The 17,751-nt window shown below is 47.4% G+C and overlaps 1 protein-coding gene across 4 annotated transcripts; it reads right to left on the bottom strand.

Annotated features, from left to right (window-relative positions):
• Nucleotides 1-287: 287 nt before the first annotated feature.
• GMNN (geminin DNA replication inhibitor) lies at nt 288-10,077 on the bottom strand. Of its 4 annotated transcripts, none has more exons than XM_024217931.2 (7): nt 9,950-10,077; nt 9,026-9,094; nt 6,063-6,155; nt 5,016-5,151; nt 3,914-3,996; nt 3,725-3,835; nt 288-1,562 (listed from the first exon to the last, which is right to left on the bottom strand). In XM_024217931.2, exons 2-7 carry the CDS (start codon nt 9,080-9,082, stop codon nt 1,368-1,370), a joined length of 675 nt encoding a protein of 224 aa, XP_024073699.1. In that variant the 5' UTR covers nt 9,083-9,094; nt 9,950-10,077; the 3' UTR covers nt 288-1,367. The 4 variants fall into 4 exon arrangements, with proteins under 4 accessions (XP_024073699.1, XP_024073696.1, XP_024073698.1 ...); XM_024217928.2 differs by having other exon boundaries at nt 6,063-6,158; nt 9,950-10,076; XM_024217930.3 differs by having other exon boundaries at nt 6,063-6,158; nt 9,977-10,058.
• Between the last annotated feature and the right edge of the window lie 7,674 nt (nt 10,078-17,751).

Genomic DNA, 17,751 nt, shown 5'->3' with positions numbered 1-17,751 from the left:
AAGTCAATTACATTTCAGAGTGGTCCCTTGTTAGTAGAATGTACAAACTTTTATTCTGGTTAAGCATTTATATTGCAGTAGTATCCACAACTAATGGGTTGGGCTCTACTGCACTAAGGGTTGTACAAACAAGTTAGTGCCCTGGGGTAGGGACTAATGAGGTTTGACTCATTGACATAATACAATTATGATTTTTTTTTTTTTTTGTTTTCACACTGACCTCAACCATTTCCCCCCCCCCCTTTTAGAAAGGCCAGTACCCCTCCCCCAACATGTGTGTTGAAAAACCCACTAGGTAAATAGCTATGTTTTCCTCTTCCTGGAGAAGAGTGAATACTCTGAACTACTTTTAACACTGGAGAGAAGTGTGTACGCAAGCTGTACCTGGATTCAGGAGTATCTATTAGGATAAGATGCAGGAAGTGATTACAGGTGTCTGGTATCAACACTAGTTCCCATTGGATATTTATCCTATCTTCCTTTCTCCACAGAAATCATTTGTAGATTTCCTCTTCATGCAGCTTAGTCTTTGCCAGAAACGGCAGGGGACAATGGAGTTAAATTAATCCATCCATAACACCATCCATGCAAGATACTCCCCAAATAGCTATTTTGTTGGGAGTTCACTACATGCCAGAACTGCAACTGTAGCCTATACAACTCGCATCACGAAAGACAGCGGGAAAATCCTATGTGAGTGTAGCTTGATGCTGCCAAGCCCTTCTACAGGCAGAACAGAACTGCCATAACTAGATCCTGTATCTTAATAGTCCAGCTGTAGATTTTACAATTCATCCATAAAGGCTTGCCTAGAGAATGGTTAACCTTTAATTCTAGTTTGAGACAAAAGAAGTTCTAAAACCAGTTATACAGTACTTAAGTTTGTATTACACTGAGCAGTTCCATGAGGCATTAACTAAGTATCACTTTATCAAGTGCTTATGCTGTATGTTCATGTTTGCTCAGTGACTGCCAGACTTCTATATCTCCCAGAGTACGATACCTTAATCTGTCCCCCATGCACCATGTTTTAAGAGGCAGAGTGTTTTGGTAGAGTTTAGTTTATTTAAAAAGTACACATTCTCATGTCAAAGCAACAGATACTATTTACACAAGTTAGAAATACATAGTATTTCCATTTTATAGAAGTGACCAAATTCAGTCTGTAATACCTTGTTTAGGTAGTATACAGCTATTTCCATTGCTACATATTACCAGTTAAAACCCATTGTGAACTTTTAAAGCTTCCACAAGACTTATAACTTTTATCTGAGGTAAACTTTGGCAGTATATTCTTCCAACAGTCATTTAGCAATTAAGATAGGAAGTCATGTGCACACTGGCCACTCAAGTTTGCCAAGCTGTTTTCACAGACTTCTAGCTTTCTCTGCAGATGAATCAGTGGCATTCTCCCTAGAATCACATGAGACCTGTGAAGGCAACTCTTCAGAATCACAATCTACATCACCCTCAGAATCACTCTCTTCATCCTCCTGCTCAAATTCCTCCAAGTCTAGATTTTTCAGTGACTCAAGGCCATCAGGTGCCTGCCCAGTTAGTCTCTAAAAGATACAGAAGAGAATTCTTAAGGATGTGTTAAGTTGTGTGTTTCTATAAGGATGCACTTTTATTTCCATAGAAAATATTGATACTAAGTTTAGAGTGCGGAGTCTAAATGGATTCAGTTTTACTGATCAGTCACGTATTAACCTTATCACTTGATGGCTTAGCTATGTGTCTGAGTGATAAAAACCCTGCCTACTAAAAAGCAGAAGGTCTCACCCCAAAAATGCAGTCTACAATTGCAAGTTGCATCTGGCTTGCTGATATTAAGGTCTTCCAGATTTTCCAGGCAGCTGAGGCAAAGTATTTTAACCAAGAGATGAACTTTTTGATAATGTACTGTTTGGGATTAAGTTTATTACTATACCACATTAATATTGTTTCCTTAGTTCCACACAATATATTGCAGTGACAAAAGTAAAGTTTATGATGTCAGCTTTACAAATAGTTTAACAAGCTGCCAAGCCAGAAGCAAAAAGCTCAGTACTGACCTGTTGGTTCTTGGTCCTAGGTCCTAGAGGAGCAGATTGCACAGTTTTGAAGATTTAAGTAACCCAGAACAATTTGTTTAAGTTATTTCTCTTTATCAGACATTATAACAGCCAGCTTTAGAGCATTCAAGAGTCAGCTAACATCTGAAGTTGGGCCCCATTTAGACAAACTTAAGTATTGCATTATGAATAACGGCAACCTTCACTATTCACATCAGTTCAGAGCAAAGCTTTTCCTTTATCCCTCTTACAGTAGTTCTGGGGGTGGTCTTATAATCTTATAGGACAATAAATGTGGAAGGAATAAATCTATGTACAAGAAAGGTTATAACAAGAGTTGAATTATCCAACTGGAGAAGCACCACTGTGCATATACTTCAGTCTCAGGGCTTGTCTATACACAAATTAGACTAGTTAAAAATCAGTGCAAAACCCTGTGCGAGCACCTATCTTGATTTAAACTTGGCTTATCAGTTTAGCTTGTCCCTGTAAGCTTACAAGTACAAGCTATACGGATATACAAATGTCCACATTGGGTCTCCACTGGTAGGACCTCTTTAGTTATGTCAGTGCAAATGTTTAGACCAGGCCTTTGAAAGAATTCATCAAGATTCCTAGGTTGAAGTCCTCAATCTTGATCAGCACAAATACCATTTTTAGGGGTACTTCCAACTTCAGAGTCCCCATCAGATAGAGTCACTGGATAACTCATCTGTCACCCAATTTCATATTGGAAGCACTCCAGCCAAGAGTCTGAAGAAGCTTCAATCACCCACAGTTTACCTTCCAAGAGCCACAGCACCTGGCTGAACAATTACTGTTACAATCTGGCCCTGTCCTTCTGGTCAGGGAGTGTGTTGAAAGCGGACCCAATCCTGGGCCCTGGTATGCTTCTAATCCTCTCTAGGTCTGGGGGGTTGACCCACAGATTCTAGCTAAGGCACACTGGCACAGACCTTGTCTGAGACCCCCTTCTTGGGTTGTGGGTCTGGGGAGTCCAACTACCTTAGTCCATAAAACCAGTGCCTCAAGCTTTCTGAGCCCCTTGTTGCTTCAACAGGCTCCCCTAGAGTTCTACCTTGTTGTAAGTAATTCTGGCTCCTGGTTTAATCCCGTTGGTGACAAAGTGGCAGAAGGCAAGGAACAAGATTTTCAGAAGAATTTAGCCAGTCACTTTATCATTTAGAAAAAAGCCCCAGAGAATTCTGAAAGGCAAGAAGTCCTGGGACACCCCCAGGCTGATCTCATCATTGTGTGTGTGACGTCTTGTCTACCTTTTAGGCAGAGTCCCTTCCTGCCTTCTCTTTGGCCCATTCTGCCTACATGTGGTGGTGGATACCACCCTTCAATGCAGTGTCTTACGCCAGGTATGCGTCCAGGCTGAGAAACTTCATCTCCTTCCTTACAATCAGAAGGGTCATTGTTATATGGATTGGACAAGCTGATAAGACAAAGTTGATTTCCCTAGATTGCTTACATTGTGATTGCTTCTAAGTCACTCACTCACCTAGGTGTCCAGCACTTGCAGCATAGTAAACTGACCTTATGATCAGGTACTTTTTCTATACAGAATACAAAAATGTACTCAAAACAGAAGTCATGATTTGATACCTGTGATGTGACAGTGGAATGTGTAACACTATGGATTAAAACCAGTCATGTGAGTTTACCTCAATCATGTTTGTCATGTACTGCACATGTTGTGCAAGTAATACCAGCTCATCATTTTCTTCTTTTAGACGGGCAATTTCACCATCTTTCTGTTCAATTTCTTTGTGCAGCTAGAAAAAAAAAGATGAAGTTTTATATAGGGACTAGCCAAGAGAAAAAGTGAAAAGGTATTTAACCTGATGCACTACCTTTTCATTTTCCTGAAGCACTTCATACAGTGCCTTCCTCCTCTCTTCAGCCACTTCCTTCCAATACCGAGAGGGAGGATTTTCTGCAGGAAGAGTTTAATATGAAAAAAATCTCTCGTGTATCTCTTATGTAAATAAGCCTGGAATTCAAGCCAATTAAAATAGAGTAAATTTAAATATAAGAGTTCCATATTTCAATATTCTACAACCCATTCTGACCTGCTAAAAACCACCGAAGTGGTTAACAAATGAGCTTTTAGTAACTTGAGACATTTGATTTGGCATCTGGGTCAAATTCAGGGTTATACTAATTTGCTTGACATAAGAACATTTTCTGAAGCCGCTTCAATAAGTGTCACAACATGCACTGTAGAATGGTCCCAACTGCAAGACATATTGAACATAGCCACTTCTGCAATGAGTAGCAGCAGAATAGGCTCGCTAAAAGTAGCAAAGGCTGACCACTTCCAAGACACCAATCACATAGCTTGAACCCAGATATTTTCCTCTCTTCTAGTTTAGAATATTTAAAAAAAACTGGGTCAGGCTTGGTTGGCAAGTGGTAATATGGCCTGAATTGTGACAGCATGCTAAACTAAAGTACAATTCCCAAAGTTGAAATGCTCTTGAGCCTCACATACTGCTGGCCAAGTCACCTTAAGTGACAGTGTCAAACTTTTAAACTTTGCATAGATCTGTGTGAATGATGCTTAAGAGGATGTGATCATTAAAATGATTAAGTGTTGCTACCTAATGTTGGCAAGGGCCAATTTAACAATTCTAAGCCCATTATACCTCTACCCAGATATAATTCTGTACTCGGTAGCCAAAAAAATCTTACCCCATTATAGGTGAAACTGCGTTATATTGAATTTGCTTTGATCCGCCGGAGCGCTCAAGCCCACCTCCCCGGAGCACTGCTTTACCGCGTTATATCCGAATTCGTGTAATATCGGGTCATGTTATATCGGGGTAGAGGTGTACTTGCTTTTAGTAGCATACCAAAATTAAGTAGTAGTATTGAGATATACACATGAAGTTTCCAGCAATGGCACTGTTTGAAGTATATAAGTATTTATATTCTTAAAATAAGAAAACATACTTTTTACCATGAGATCAACAGCTTGAGTGACTTTCAGATTTTCATTTTTCTGTTCTGGGTCCACAACCTCAGCTTTGCAGGTCTTTGCAATTAGCTGATCACTCCAAAGTTTCCTTTTGATTGAACATTTAGCAGGCTGTAATACAATAAGTTTGGTTTTCTGAGATGCTATTTCTCCTTGACATTTTACATGTCTTCATACGCTTGCAAACTCATCTGAACTATACTAACTGCAACAGATGGAGTTTCTCCTTAACTTAATATATGGAGCTATATCTATCTCATAGAACCGGAAGGGACCCTGAAGGGTCATGGAGTCCAGCCCCCTGCCTTCACTAGCAGGACCAATTTTGCCCCAGATCCTTAAGTGGCCCCCTCAAGGATTAAACTCACAACCCTGGGTTTAGCAGGCCAATGCTCAAACCACTGAGCTATCCCTCCCCCAAACTTCTGTACCTATAAGCAACAGGTAATCTGTATTTCAAGTGTGGCACAACTTCTTGCCAACAAGAAAAACTTAACTCACAAAACATTTTCGCAGCCCTCGGACAGCTTTCTTGCACTAGCAGAATAGGTCTGATGACCAAGAATTTCTCCTCAAGTGCTTTCAAAGTATTTGAAATATTTATGCTAGATTTACTATTCAACAAAGCTAAATGATGTAGCTTAAACTGTATAGTAATTGCTTGTTAGTTAATGGACATCATATGCAATTTATGACCTGATTATAGTACTTTAGCCCTTCTACATTAAACATGATAGCATTTAGTTACTGTTACAGATTGTGTTGTAGAGCAGTGGTTCTCAAACTTTTCTACTGGTGACCCCTTTCACATAGCAAGCCTCTGAGTGAGACCTCCCCTTAAATATAAATTAAAAACATGTTTTTAATTTATAACACTATTATAAATGCTAGAGGCAAAGAGGTGTTTGGGGTGGAGGCTGACAGCTCACGACCCCCCATGTAATAGCCTCGTGACCCCTTGAGGGGTCCCAACCCCCAGTTTGAGAACCCCTGTTGTAGAGTTATTACATCTTAGTACTTACTTCATTTACCCTGCCAACAAGGCAACCTGCTGCTGAAGGCTGAATCATTTTAAGAGTCCGTCTTGGGGCTGAGTTTGCACTGTCTGTGAAGTACTTCTTGAAAAGAGAAAGTTTTAATACAAATCAGTTAAACTCCTGGATGGAGTAGGGTAATTTATGAAATTTCTCATGCCACATTAAGGTAATGGATTAAACTTTCAATCCACTTTTCTTTCCTACAGACAGGATTAACAAGCTTTGTTTTAATCTAGTTTAGGGTTTATTATACTACAATTACAATATAGTTTGTATTTATAGCAAAGCTGGATCTTAACTGTTTTATAAAATGCTGAAGACCTGCATAAGCCTTATCTTGGTTAAGACACGGTCTCATTTACACTACAAAGTGGAACTATTTTAAACAGGTCAGGTAGCAGATGTGTTCTAACTGGATTCCCAATTCAGCTATTATAGTGCAAGTGTTCTGTTTAAACTCGCAAATTATACTAGCCATTCACCACAGATGAATGCTTCTGTTCTTTGACAACTGTTTTGAGATATTAGAGTGATACTTTTTTGGGTCAAGGTGATTTCACCAGTTTAAACTGGAAAACATGCACAGGTAATTATGTATGGTTCATTTTTTACTATCTATATGTAAATTGTTCTTAAAGGGCTGTATGCATTTAACAGAAGTTCTGCTTCAACCATTCATCAAGAGGTGTCTAGAATTTCCTTGCTTGGGGCATAACACGCTGATCCAGGAAGGCTATTGTTTTGTGGAACAGAATATTTATCACCTTTCCTTGTCCTATGTCAATACCTATTTCCTGCATTAAAGCTTTTTAAACCATTAGTTACACTGCCACCATGGGACAGTAAACAATGGTAGACAATCAAACAGGGATAGCAAGAACACAATACCATACAAGCGTGAGAAAGTTACTGATTCACACTGTACTTCACATGACAAGAGTTCACCTTTCCCACGGTAAAATTTCTGCCACCAATTATCTTGGTGTTGAACTATGAGGACAAATGCCAACTACTGTGGGAACCAGCATTACAGATACTATTTGCAACTACTGAAGACTATGATTGGTCAATGTTCCCCTGGCAAAATGCAGTTATTACTATGCCAGGTGCTTAAGTTAACCCATTGTTCTTCATATTTGAGATAACCAGTGAAGCATCCACAAAAGTGAGTCAGCCAGACACTAAAATAAGATCATGGCCATATGCTCGCTAAGATGAGCCCAAGAATAAATGTATAGTCATGGACATGTCTGATCATTTTCACTAAAACTGACTTTAAGGGTACAGGATTAGTCTTCACACCCTACAACACTGAGCAATTTTAAAGTTCCTGTAAGTTTCTTTGGGAAGGACAGGGATGACAAGAATACAGATCTTGCACTATGCAGAATGAGGAACATAGGATTAAGTGCCACTCAACATTAGAATACCCACATTACTTCTAGGTGACTTTTACCCCCATGTCTTCCCCCAGACTGAGTCATCCAGGACTTCACCCAGCACACCAAATAAAGTCAAGACTGCTACAGGCTCTTAGGGAAGTCTTATATTTGTTCTGAACTGTCCAGAATTTGGATACTCCATGGATTACACTAATATTGTATTAGGTACATCACTGATCTACTCTTATATTAAGAGTAAAAAGTCTCTAAATAAAACTATTTGTTTTAGATTTGGATTTAAGACTGACTACATACTGGGCAAATTTGAAAAAAGGATTAAAACAATGTTACTGGTAGTAGGGTACTAACAGCACAGCATATTACAATCCCTAATAAAGCCAAGCACAATGTGAAGACAGCCCTTTCCTCTGGGGTGGACATTGACCTTGGAAGGTCATCTGAAATCCCCACTCAGTTTAAAGAGGTCACAAAAATAACCCAGCAACTTCCTATCTTAGGCACCACATTTTGAGTTTTACATGCTCTAGAGTTTCCAATGTAGGGAATTTTTTGAAGATTAGTATTATGGCTGTTCTACTCACAAGTCAGACATTTAATAACTTGGTCCCCCTTGTGCATTTAGCAACAATTTTATATGCACAGCATATTTGAATTAGCTGTGGTATACATCCAAAAATACTACCTGAAGACTAAAGCAATGGTCAAGTGCCCAACTTCATGTGTTAAGTCTTATTCTAATGATTTTTCCCCCAGCATGAAAGTAAGAGCATTGCTTCAGAAAACTGCAAAACAGATTTTTTTTTAAATAAGGATCTTAGTTTAGAGGGATCAAACCTAACTTAAAATGAGTTAATTTCATAATGTAAGTAGTCTCATATGGAACTGATTCTAAAGCCCCCTATTTCTTGTGGTTTATTTTCTTTGCTGTTTAAGACCCATGCCAATAGGGGAAGCCAGCTACAGGGCTGGGAAATGCAGACTTGGAAGAGTTCTCTAATCAGTTATACTATTTTATGTATTATTGCATGATAAAAACCTGTAAAACTAGTATAATTAGCTTTATATTGACTGGGTGGTATAGGGAACTGGCAACGAGATACAAAGCCAGTAGGTCACCAACTCAAGTGTGATCCAGGTTAGTAGCATTTGAAATTTGCCATATACAAACATGTGCCTGGAACTAAGCGCACATACTTAAAAGATCATTGAAGCACTGGGAGAAAACTCAGTGCAGGCCAAGCTGTTTGTAATTCTTTATCCCCAGGATGGCATATTTTCAGTGTCTCTGAACTATGTATCTGCTCTGCAAAAAATAAAACAGAAGGACTGAGTCTCCAGAGCATCAATCTGACATCTTTCATGATAAGAAAGTCACATGATCTCTTTTTAGTTAGCATTATAAGATGGTGTGGATCTAAAGAACTGAGCTACATCTGGAGTGATTACAGATAACAGCGCAAAGTCTGTCATTACAATCTGATCTATTTATTTTTATCTTCATATAACACTTTAAAGACTTAAGTAATGCTAAGTCAGGTTACAAACCTTTATAGTTCCTGAGGCTTTTCCTGCATCCAATTTCTGCTTCATACTGAAATTCATCTGACTACAAAGCTGTGTTTTATACCAAGGGAGACAAAGACACAGAAAAGCAAATTTATTAGTCACAGCAGAAAGCACAAGTCTGCCAGAACAAGCCAGCCATGGGCTCCCACCTTCCCCAGCTCAGCTTCATGAGCCCGTCGCAGCCAACAGTCTCTTGTAATGGGCAAAACGGTACGTGCCACTGGCACGTTTAAGCAGCCTGCTGCCCCCCTTCCGCCCGTTCACACCACGGAGGGGCTCCTCGGGGCAGGCGCACGGACCCTGCCCCGCAACCCCGCGTGTGAGACGGACCGCGGAGGCTGTTGTGCGGGGACCGCAGCCCCCGAGCGCTCCGAGCCCGGAGGACCCGCCCGCTGCTCGTCTCCAAAACCGGGCCGCGGGCTCCAGGGCAGGAGCCAGACAAGAGCCCTTGGACATGCGGCGCCCCCGCCGAGGCTCCGCAAGCCGCCAGGCGCAAGCAGCGGAAAGCCCCGTAGGACACCCCCCGCCTCCGCGGGACCGCGACCCACCTGCCGCCCCCCTGTGGCAGGGTTACGTCCCCGGCCAGGCCCCCGAGGACAGGGGCTGACGTGCCCTTTGGCCTCTTGCGCCGGCTTCAGCCGCTCCATCCCAGCGCGCCCCAACCCCAACCACCAGGCCAGCCCCGCCGCAGGGCGCGAGCCCGCGCCAACCGCCAACCCCGCGAGACCGCCCGGAAAACGCCGAGCCCCCTCCCCAAACCTGGCGAGAGAAACCCGCCAAAACCCGAACACTCAGCCAGTCCCGCAGCAGAGCGCGAGCCGCTCCACCCCCAATCGCGCGAGACCGCCCGGAAGACGCTGAGCCGCCACCGCCCAGCAGGGGACCCAGAGCCCCCAGACTCACCCGACTCCTCTCCCGCGCGTGCTTCACCCTGCAGCCGTCCTGCTGCGCGCTGCCAGGAAGCACCACAGAGCGGTCAATAACTCTGCGCGCGGGCCTATAAATAGCCACCGACTCCGGTCACGTGCCCTCTCGTGCCCAGCTTTCCTCCCGTGAAGCCCCGCGCGGCGCAGGGGGTGGGGTCAGTGAAACCGTCCTCCCGTCGCCTCCCCACCCCCCAATCCCAAATCGTATCCTGTTCCTCCTTCCCCGCCTATCCCGGCCCAGCAGGCCCTGCGCGTCAGTGCTACGCCCCGCCCGCGGGAGGAGGGGGCGGAGCGCTGTTGGGGGGCGGGGCAGTGGACGGGAGAAGGGGGAGTGTTGCCAACTTTCTACTGGCACAAAACCTGAACACCCTGGTCCTGTCCCTCTTCTGAGGCCCCGCCCCCTCTCACTCCATCCCCCTCCCTCTCGCTCACTCTCCCCACCCTCACTCACTTGCTCATTTTCAGGGAGCTGACTTAGGGGGCTGGGATGGGGGCAGGGGTGAAAGTAACTTAAATTGCTTACCCGTAGGCACGGCTGCCAGGCCTTTGGGCAAGGGGGGGGCTTAGCTCTGGGCCCCCAGAAGAGGCAGGGCCCATGGGACTGGAACAATTTTTAGGGTGGGGGTCCTGAGCTGCCCCTCCCCCCCTTGCCCCTAGCTGCGCCCCTCACCACCCCAGGCTGGGACCACAGCTGGGGCAGCTTCGGAGCCTCCCTGCTGGTGGCAACAGAGCCCCAGGTGGCAGCGGGGGCCAGGGTAGGTCGGGGGCGAATGGGGCTTCTTCTCCAAGGGGCAGGTATTACATTATTGCCAGTTTCGGGCGATCAACAACCATAAGCCAGCCCTCCTCCCTGCCCGCCGCCACCACAATCACAGGTTGTTGTTTTTATCTGTCCTTTGACTTTTGCACTCCCAGATCCCATTGTGTGTATTTATTTCCCTTTTTTACATAGGAATTAGATACAGTGCTCCTGTCAGCTAATTTCTAAACGTTATTAGCTGCAAAAAAAACCTAGCGTTTCCAGGTGCCTAAGTAGCCCCTGGCTGGAATAACGGTTAAAGTTGCCCCCCACCAAAATCTCGGTGTGTGTGTGTGAGAGAGAGAGAGAGAGAATTTGTGTTACCCACTCTCCCAAATGTGTTCAGTAAGGTCATTTTGATCACCTGCGGCTAGAGCTCTTAACCCCCTCTGCTCGTGTCATACCCAGCAATGACTCCTGTCCTCCCAATCCATTCTCCCCTCTCATTAGTTCCATCCACTTACAGGCTGATTAACCTTTTGTGGGCTCAGCGCCAAACATATTTGCGGGCCCCCGGGGGTGCAATGGGCCATACTGGGGGGGTCGGTTTCCAGAGCGAGAGTCCAGCAGTGGGCAGTGGGGCATGGTGCCCCGCTCTGCCCAGCAAAGTGCGAGAGCACTGTTTACAAACCGGCAGCCACGAGATGCACACTGGCCAGCCTGACCTTGCCCTTTGGGGGCAGGCCCACGCTATGTGCCATGATGCCCCCTTGCCCCACTCCAGTCCTCTATGCCCAGCGCTCCCCCCGCCCAGAGACCCCACCACCACAACTGCACAGCGCCCTGCACACCACCACCCCCTGCCCAGCGTGCCCACAGGGTCCCAGACAGAACCTCCACTGCCCAGCACCCCTTATACTCCCAGCACCACAACTGCACAGTGCCCCACAAAGACCCCCACCACTACCCAGCACCCCAGCTCACAAAGACTTCCCCCATCCCTCCCCTGCCAGCATCCCCCCACAGACCCTTCACTGCCCAGCACCCCAAAACAAACAAACCTCCCCTACCCTTCACTGACCAGCACCCCCCCAAAACCATCCAGAGACCCACTCCCCCATGCCCTGCCTCACACACCACACTCATCGGCCCCACTAGGATGTGACTGTGTCTGCCAGACCAAGCCGGCAGAGTGTCCTGGGTGAGTTGGGCAGTGCTCCGGCCCATTGGGAGCAGCAGCACGACCAGCCAGGAGTTCCAATTGCCTGGCGGGGCAGAGGGCATGCTGCCCGCAACCCCACTGGCTGAGACCAGCCCGGCCTCTGCAGCGATACCAGGCAGCTTCACCCAGGGAGGCGAGTGAGGCCCCACAGGTGGCAGGCAATAGCTGGAGCTGTGCTGGGGAGCGGGGCAGACCCCTAAGATGCGACCCCCTGAGAGCCCGTCCGGCCCAGCCACACCCACAGGCCCCGCAGCCAGCAGTCCTGCCCAGCCCGCATGGCAGAGCTCGGCTGCTGGGCACACAGCAAGGCCCAGGAGCTAGACTCCCCCGGGCGAGGGGCCAGACCTGGCCATGTGGATGGGTTAGATGGGTACGTAATGGGCCCCTTCCCAGTGTGGACCTGGCACCATTAGCACCATTGTAAACCCAGTACTGCCCACCTAATTACCCATCAAAGCCCAGTTTAGTGCCCTTAGCCTCACCTGTGCTCCTCCTGGGGTTTGTGAGTCCCGGCGCGCCTTCAGCAGTGCGGGACTGAAGTCCCAAGTCCCAGTGGGGTTGAAGCCCCGAGTCCCAGCATGCCTCCCGCTTGCGTCGGGACTCAAGGCTTGAACCCTTTGGGGGAGGCTTCAGTCCTGGCACGCCTCCCGCAGAGCTGAAGCCCTGATTCCAGGTGGGCCTGAAGCCCTGAGTCCCATGAACATAAGAATGGCCCTACTGGGTCAGACCAAAGGTCCATCTAGCTCAGTATCCTGTCTTCCGACAGTGGTCAGTGCCAGGTGCCCCAGAGGGAATGAACAGAACAGGTAATCATCAAGTGATCCATCCCCTGTCGCTGATTCCCAGCTTCTGGCATGAGTCCCGGGGCACCTCCGGCAGGGCTGAAGCTCCGAGTCCTGGCGCACCTTCTGCTCGCACCAGGATTCGAGGCTTTAGCACTGCCTAAGGCGTGCCGGAACTTAAGGCTTCAGACCCATGGGGGGCTTCAGTCCTGGTGCGCCTCCTGTGGGGCTGAAGCCCCAATTCCAGGTGGGGCTGAAGCCCCAAGTCCTGGTATGAGTCTCAGCGGGACTGAAGCCACGAGTCCCAGCGCACCTCCAGCGGGGCTGAACCCTGAGTCCCGGTGCAAGTGGGAGGCGCACCGCAACTCATGGTTTCATCCCCACTGGAGGCGCGCTGGGTCTCGTGGCTTCAGCCCTGCTGTGGGGGCATCAATCAGTCCCTGCGTGCCTCCCGTGGGGCTGAAGCTACAAGTTCCAGCATGCCCCACGGTCCGTTGAGAAGCCTCTGGGGGTCCGGATGGACTGCAGGCTTCCTATTGACTACCCCTGGGCAACACCAACCCCCGAGCCCTCTGAGTGTCTGCCTGCAGTGTCCTGCTCCTCATCCACTGGACACTCACAGAATTCCCAGGTCCTCTACTCCCAAAGGATCAGTTCACCACAGGTTACCTGTTATGCTGTAGAACACAGCTTCACTTAACACCAAGCACTTAGATTTGTTTGTAGGGAAACCAAGAATATGTCTATTCAATAAAGAATAGATTCAAATGATAGCAAGCACAAATGTTGGAAACAAAGGGTTACATATAAAATAAAATCATAACATGCTTTCTAGAGCCTTACCTTAACTAACAAGACATTGTCATCTATGGAGAAACAGCTCAACCAAAATCCTTCCAGGCTTGGCTGTGATGATATACTTCACAGTGAACACCTGTTTACAGTCTGAGTAAAATGCTAATCAAGTGATTGAAAAGTCACACTTTCTGGAGCCAGGCTAGGCTGTGATCTTCCACTCAAGAGACAAATCAGGCTGTCCTCTTGCCTTCCAGTGTAAAGATGCAGAGGGTCTGTCCCTACAAGTATAGTCCAAAAACCATCATCTTCACTTGCAAACATGATAATCCCTGTTGCTTGTGTTTTCCTTTCTGGAATGTCTCCTGGAGACTTTGCAATTACTTGATTAGCACTTTACTCAGACTGTAAATAGGCATTCATTGTGAAGTATACAATACTCAAGTTACATGTAGCCAGACAGATAAATAAACATCTTTTGCCTGAAAGAAACCAGCGCCTCACATTTTTGGTGACCAGCCCCAAATCCCCAGATTTTAAGAACATAATTTTCAGCATATATACATAACTCCTTACATATAATTCATGCATGCAATTCACAATGATTATGAGGACCAGTGTGACACAGCCTTTCCGTAGAGACCTTACGTGGTACTCTTTGGTGAACTAGTATGTAGATACCAGATCCAGGGGATCCCTGTAATCCTTATGCACCCTTCTGCCCTTTGCCAGTCGGCACCAGGAGGTCCCTGGGTCACAGTAACCTTCTTCCCTTCTTCTAATTATTAGTAAATTCCTCTTTCTTCTCCTCCTGAAGTATTGTCCTGTGTTTTGTCTTGTGTTAGACTTGTCTTATTTGGATCCACTAGGGTAGGTCTACACTGGCAGAGATACAGCACTGGCAGTTACAGCGCTGCTCAGAGAGCACTGAAGGAAAACCGCTGTTCTGTGTTCACACTGTCAGCTGCCTGTGCAATATCATGTTCACACTTGCGGCACTTGCAGTGGTATTCGGAGCGGTGCACTCTGGGCAGCTATCCCACAGAGTATCTCTTCCTCTTCTGCTGCTAAGAGTTGTGGGAAGGCAGGGGGGGTCATGGGGGATCCTGGGTCCTGTCCCAATGACCCGTGATGCATTGCTTCACATCCCAGCAATCTCTGTGCTTCCATCTCCATTTGGGGCCATCTTTCAATTGTTTGTGTACTGCGTGCTCTGCTCTGCCTCTTTTGTCTGCAGGAATGGATCCCGCACTGTTGACCAATATGCTGCTCGCTCTGACTAACACGTCACAAGTAGCAGTAGAGTTATTCCTTAAACTATAAAGGCAAGAGGAGTTGTTCGACTTTGATCTCACCAGGCATAATAGCTACGATACGAGATTGTTTGTGGCATCCACAGAGGTGCTGACCACAGTGGAACGCTGCTTTTGAGCTTGGGAAACAAGCACTGAGTGGTGGGATCACATTGTCATGTACGTCTGGGATGACGAGCAGTGGCTGCAGAACTTTCGGGTGAGGAAAGCCACATTCATGGGACTCTGTGATGAGCTCTCCCCAGCCCTGCAGTGCAAGGACACGAGAATGAAAGCTGCCCTGTTGCTGTAGAAGCATGTGGCAATTGCACTGTGTAAGCTGGCTACACCAGACTGCTACCGATTGTCGCTAACCTGTTCGGAGTGGGAAAGTCGACCATTGGACTCATGCTGACGGAAGTGTGCAGGACCATTAATCTCATCCTGCATGACCTTGTGGATGGCTTTGCACAAATAGGCTTCCCTAACTGCGGAGGGGTGATAGATGGCACTCATATTCCAATTCCGGCACCAGACCACCTAACCACCGAGTACATTAATCGCAAGGGGTATTCCTCTATGGTTCTCCAGGTGCTTGTGGATCACTGTGGGCGTTTCACGAACATTAACGCAGGCTGGTCCAGAAAGGTGCATGATGCATGCATCTTTCAGAACACTGGCCTGTTCAGGAAGCTGCAAGCAGGGACTTTCTTCACGGATCAGAAGATCACCAGAGGGGAAGATGAAATGCCCATTGTGATCCTGGGATACCCTGCCTACCCCTTAATGCCCTGGCTTATGAAGCCATACATGGGGCACCTTGACAGCAGGAAGGAGCAGTTCAGCAACAGGCTGAGCAAGTGCAGAATGACTGTTGAGTGTGCTTTTGGACATTTAAAGGCTCGCTGGTCAGGGGCGGCTCCAGGCACCAGCGCAGCAAGCGAGTGCCTGGGGCGGCAAGCTGCGGGGGACAGCGTGCCGGTCGCCGTGAGGGCGGCAGTCAGGCCGCCTTTGGCAGCATGCCTGCGGGAGGTCCGCCGGTCCCGCAGCTTCGGCGGGAATTCGGCGGCGGGTACGCCGAAGGTGCGGGACCGGTAGATCACCCGCAGAAACACCACCGAATCCACGTGACCAGTGGACCGCCCGCAGGCATGCCGCCGAAGGCCGCCTGACTGCCGTGCTTGGGGCGGCAAAAAACATAGAGCCGCCCCTGCTGCTGGTGCTGCCTATTTGGGAGGCTGGACCTGGCTGATGACAATATTCCTATGCTTATAGCCGCGTGCTGTACACGCCATAATATTTGTGAAGAGAAGGGTGAAAGCTTCACTCAGGGCTGGACCGCTGAGGCTCAGCGCCTGGAGGCTGAATTTGAACAGCCAGAGACCAGAGCTATTAGAGGGGCACAGCGTGGGGCCATAAGGATCAGGGATGCCTTGAAGCAGCAATTTGAAGCTGAAAGCCACTAGTATTTGTTGCTATGCCTGGGAGTGCAGTGCTTGTAATGCTAGGAGGTGATTGTGATTGGTGCAGATGATGCACTACAAAGCTTTAAGAAAATTGCCTGTTGCTTTGCAGGGCTCTGTTTGCTTTCAGTTAATGGAATAAAGATTGCTTTCAAGCCAAAACAATTATTTTATTAAAAAACAACAACTGGAGGAGAGAGACAAACAAAAAAATACATCAGCACTGAGGGGGATGGGGGAAGGTCCCAGGAGGAGGTGGGGTTCCAGGACGGTTAAAGATTTGTGTATGTCCAGGTATCAGATCCAACCTTCTCCTTTGGAGTACAGTGCAGCGGGTACTGTACTTCAGCAGGGCTAAACTTTAGAGGGGCAGGTGTTGAGTGCAGTGAGTACTGGGAGTCCGCAGGGCTGGACTGTGACGGGGGAGGAGTGGAATGCAGCGGGTACAGACTGGGGCCAGGAGGTTGATAAGAGTGTGTTGGCAGTGTGTGTGGGGCGCATGGGAAAGAGTTTTGCGACAGCGGCTGCAGAGGAGGGCGGGCGCGGAGCTGCTCAGTTTGCAGTGCTAGCAGTGCCTGGAGCATGTCCACTTGGCGCTCCATAACGTTTAAGAGCCACTCCGTGGCTTCATTCTGGTGCACCACGTTCTCCTTTTGGTCCCTCTTCTCGCTGTCCCACCACTGCTTCAGTTCTTGTTTTTCGGCCGTGCAGTTCATCATGACCTCATGCTGAAAGTCCTCTTCAGTTCTTCATGGCCGCTTTCTAATTTTGCGCAGCCATTCAGCCGGCGATAACAAAGAGAGAGGCTGGGCTCCCAAGATCATATCTGTGAAGCCAAAATGCAATATTTTACAAAAGCAGTATTGTTTGCAACACACAGGCCACTGATTTAAAACACAGCCATTATTCACATACCTGTCACTAACTGACTGACCCAAGGCAAACACACAGGAGCCACAATACCCCCAGTAACCTCAGGGGCAGGGGAAATCAGTGTTCCAGACTTGTACTGTACACTCGGCACGTGGCTCTTGGGGAGAGCCAGCACTGTAGGGGGGGCCTTATAATCATTCCTGTCCCCACATTTTCCACAGGCTGTGTTCATTATGGAAAATGTCTCGCTGCTGAAGGTGAGCAGGGAATCAAGGGAGAGTCTTCTCCAAGACTGTGGCTTCTGCCCTGGCCCTTATGCGGCTCGCCTGTGTGCCGCAATGGTCCTCTTCCCCCCACCCCCCAGTGACAGCTGAGTGGCATGGGAAAGTTACCCGTAATGGGGCATGAAACAAAGCAGCTCTGCCAAAGAACCTGCAGCAGTGGATTGCACAGTATCTCCTCCATGAGAGTTTCGTGAAGATCTCTGAGGCAGATTCCCGTGAAGTGAGGGAATCAATCAACAGCCTGTTCTGCTGCTCAGACTAGGCATGTGGTGGTATGCCCATCATACAAACACAAGCCTGCTTTCTGCAACCCTCCTGCTCCCAACAAC

This window comes from Terrapene carolina, unplaced genomic scaffold (assembly GCF_002925995.2).
Source record: "Terrapene carolina triunguis isolate 2854851 unplaced genomic scaffold, T_m_triunguis-2.0 Scaffold58, whole genome shotgun sequence".
Taxonomy (NCBI): Eukaryota; Metazoa; Chordata; order Testudines; family Emydidae; genus Terrapene; species Terrapene triunguis.
This window is presented reverse-complemented; position numbering and strand designations above follow the sequence as displayed.

Excerpts from the sequence above, each read along its gene's own strand:
- GMNN (XM_024217928.2), bottom strand. The coding sequence starts at position 9,082 with ATGAATTTCAGTATGAAGCAGAAATTGGATGCAGGAAAAGCCTCAGGA. Across the intron at positions 6,159-9,025 it reads AAGCCTCAGGAACTATAAAG|AAGTACTTCACAGACAGTGC; the intron begins GTTTGTAACCTG and ends TCTCTTTTCAAG. Across the intron at positions 3,836-3,913 it reads TGCTTCAGGAAAATGAAAAG|CTGCACAAAGAAATTGAACA; the intron begins GTAGTGCATCAG and ends TTTTTTTTCTAG.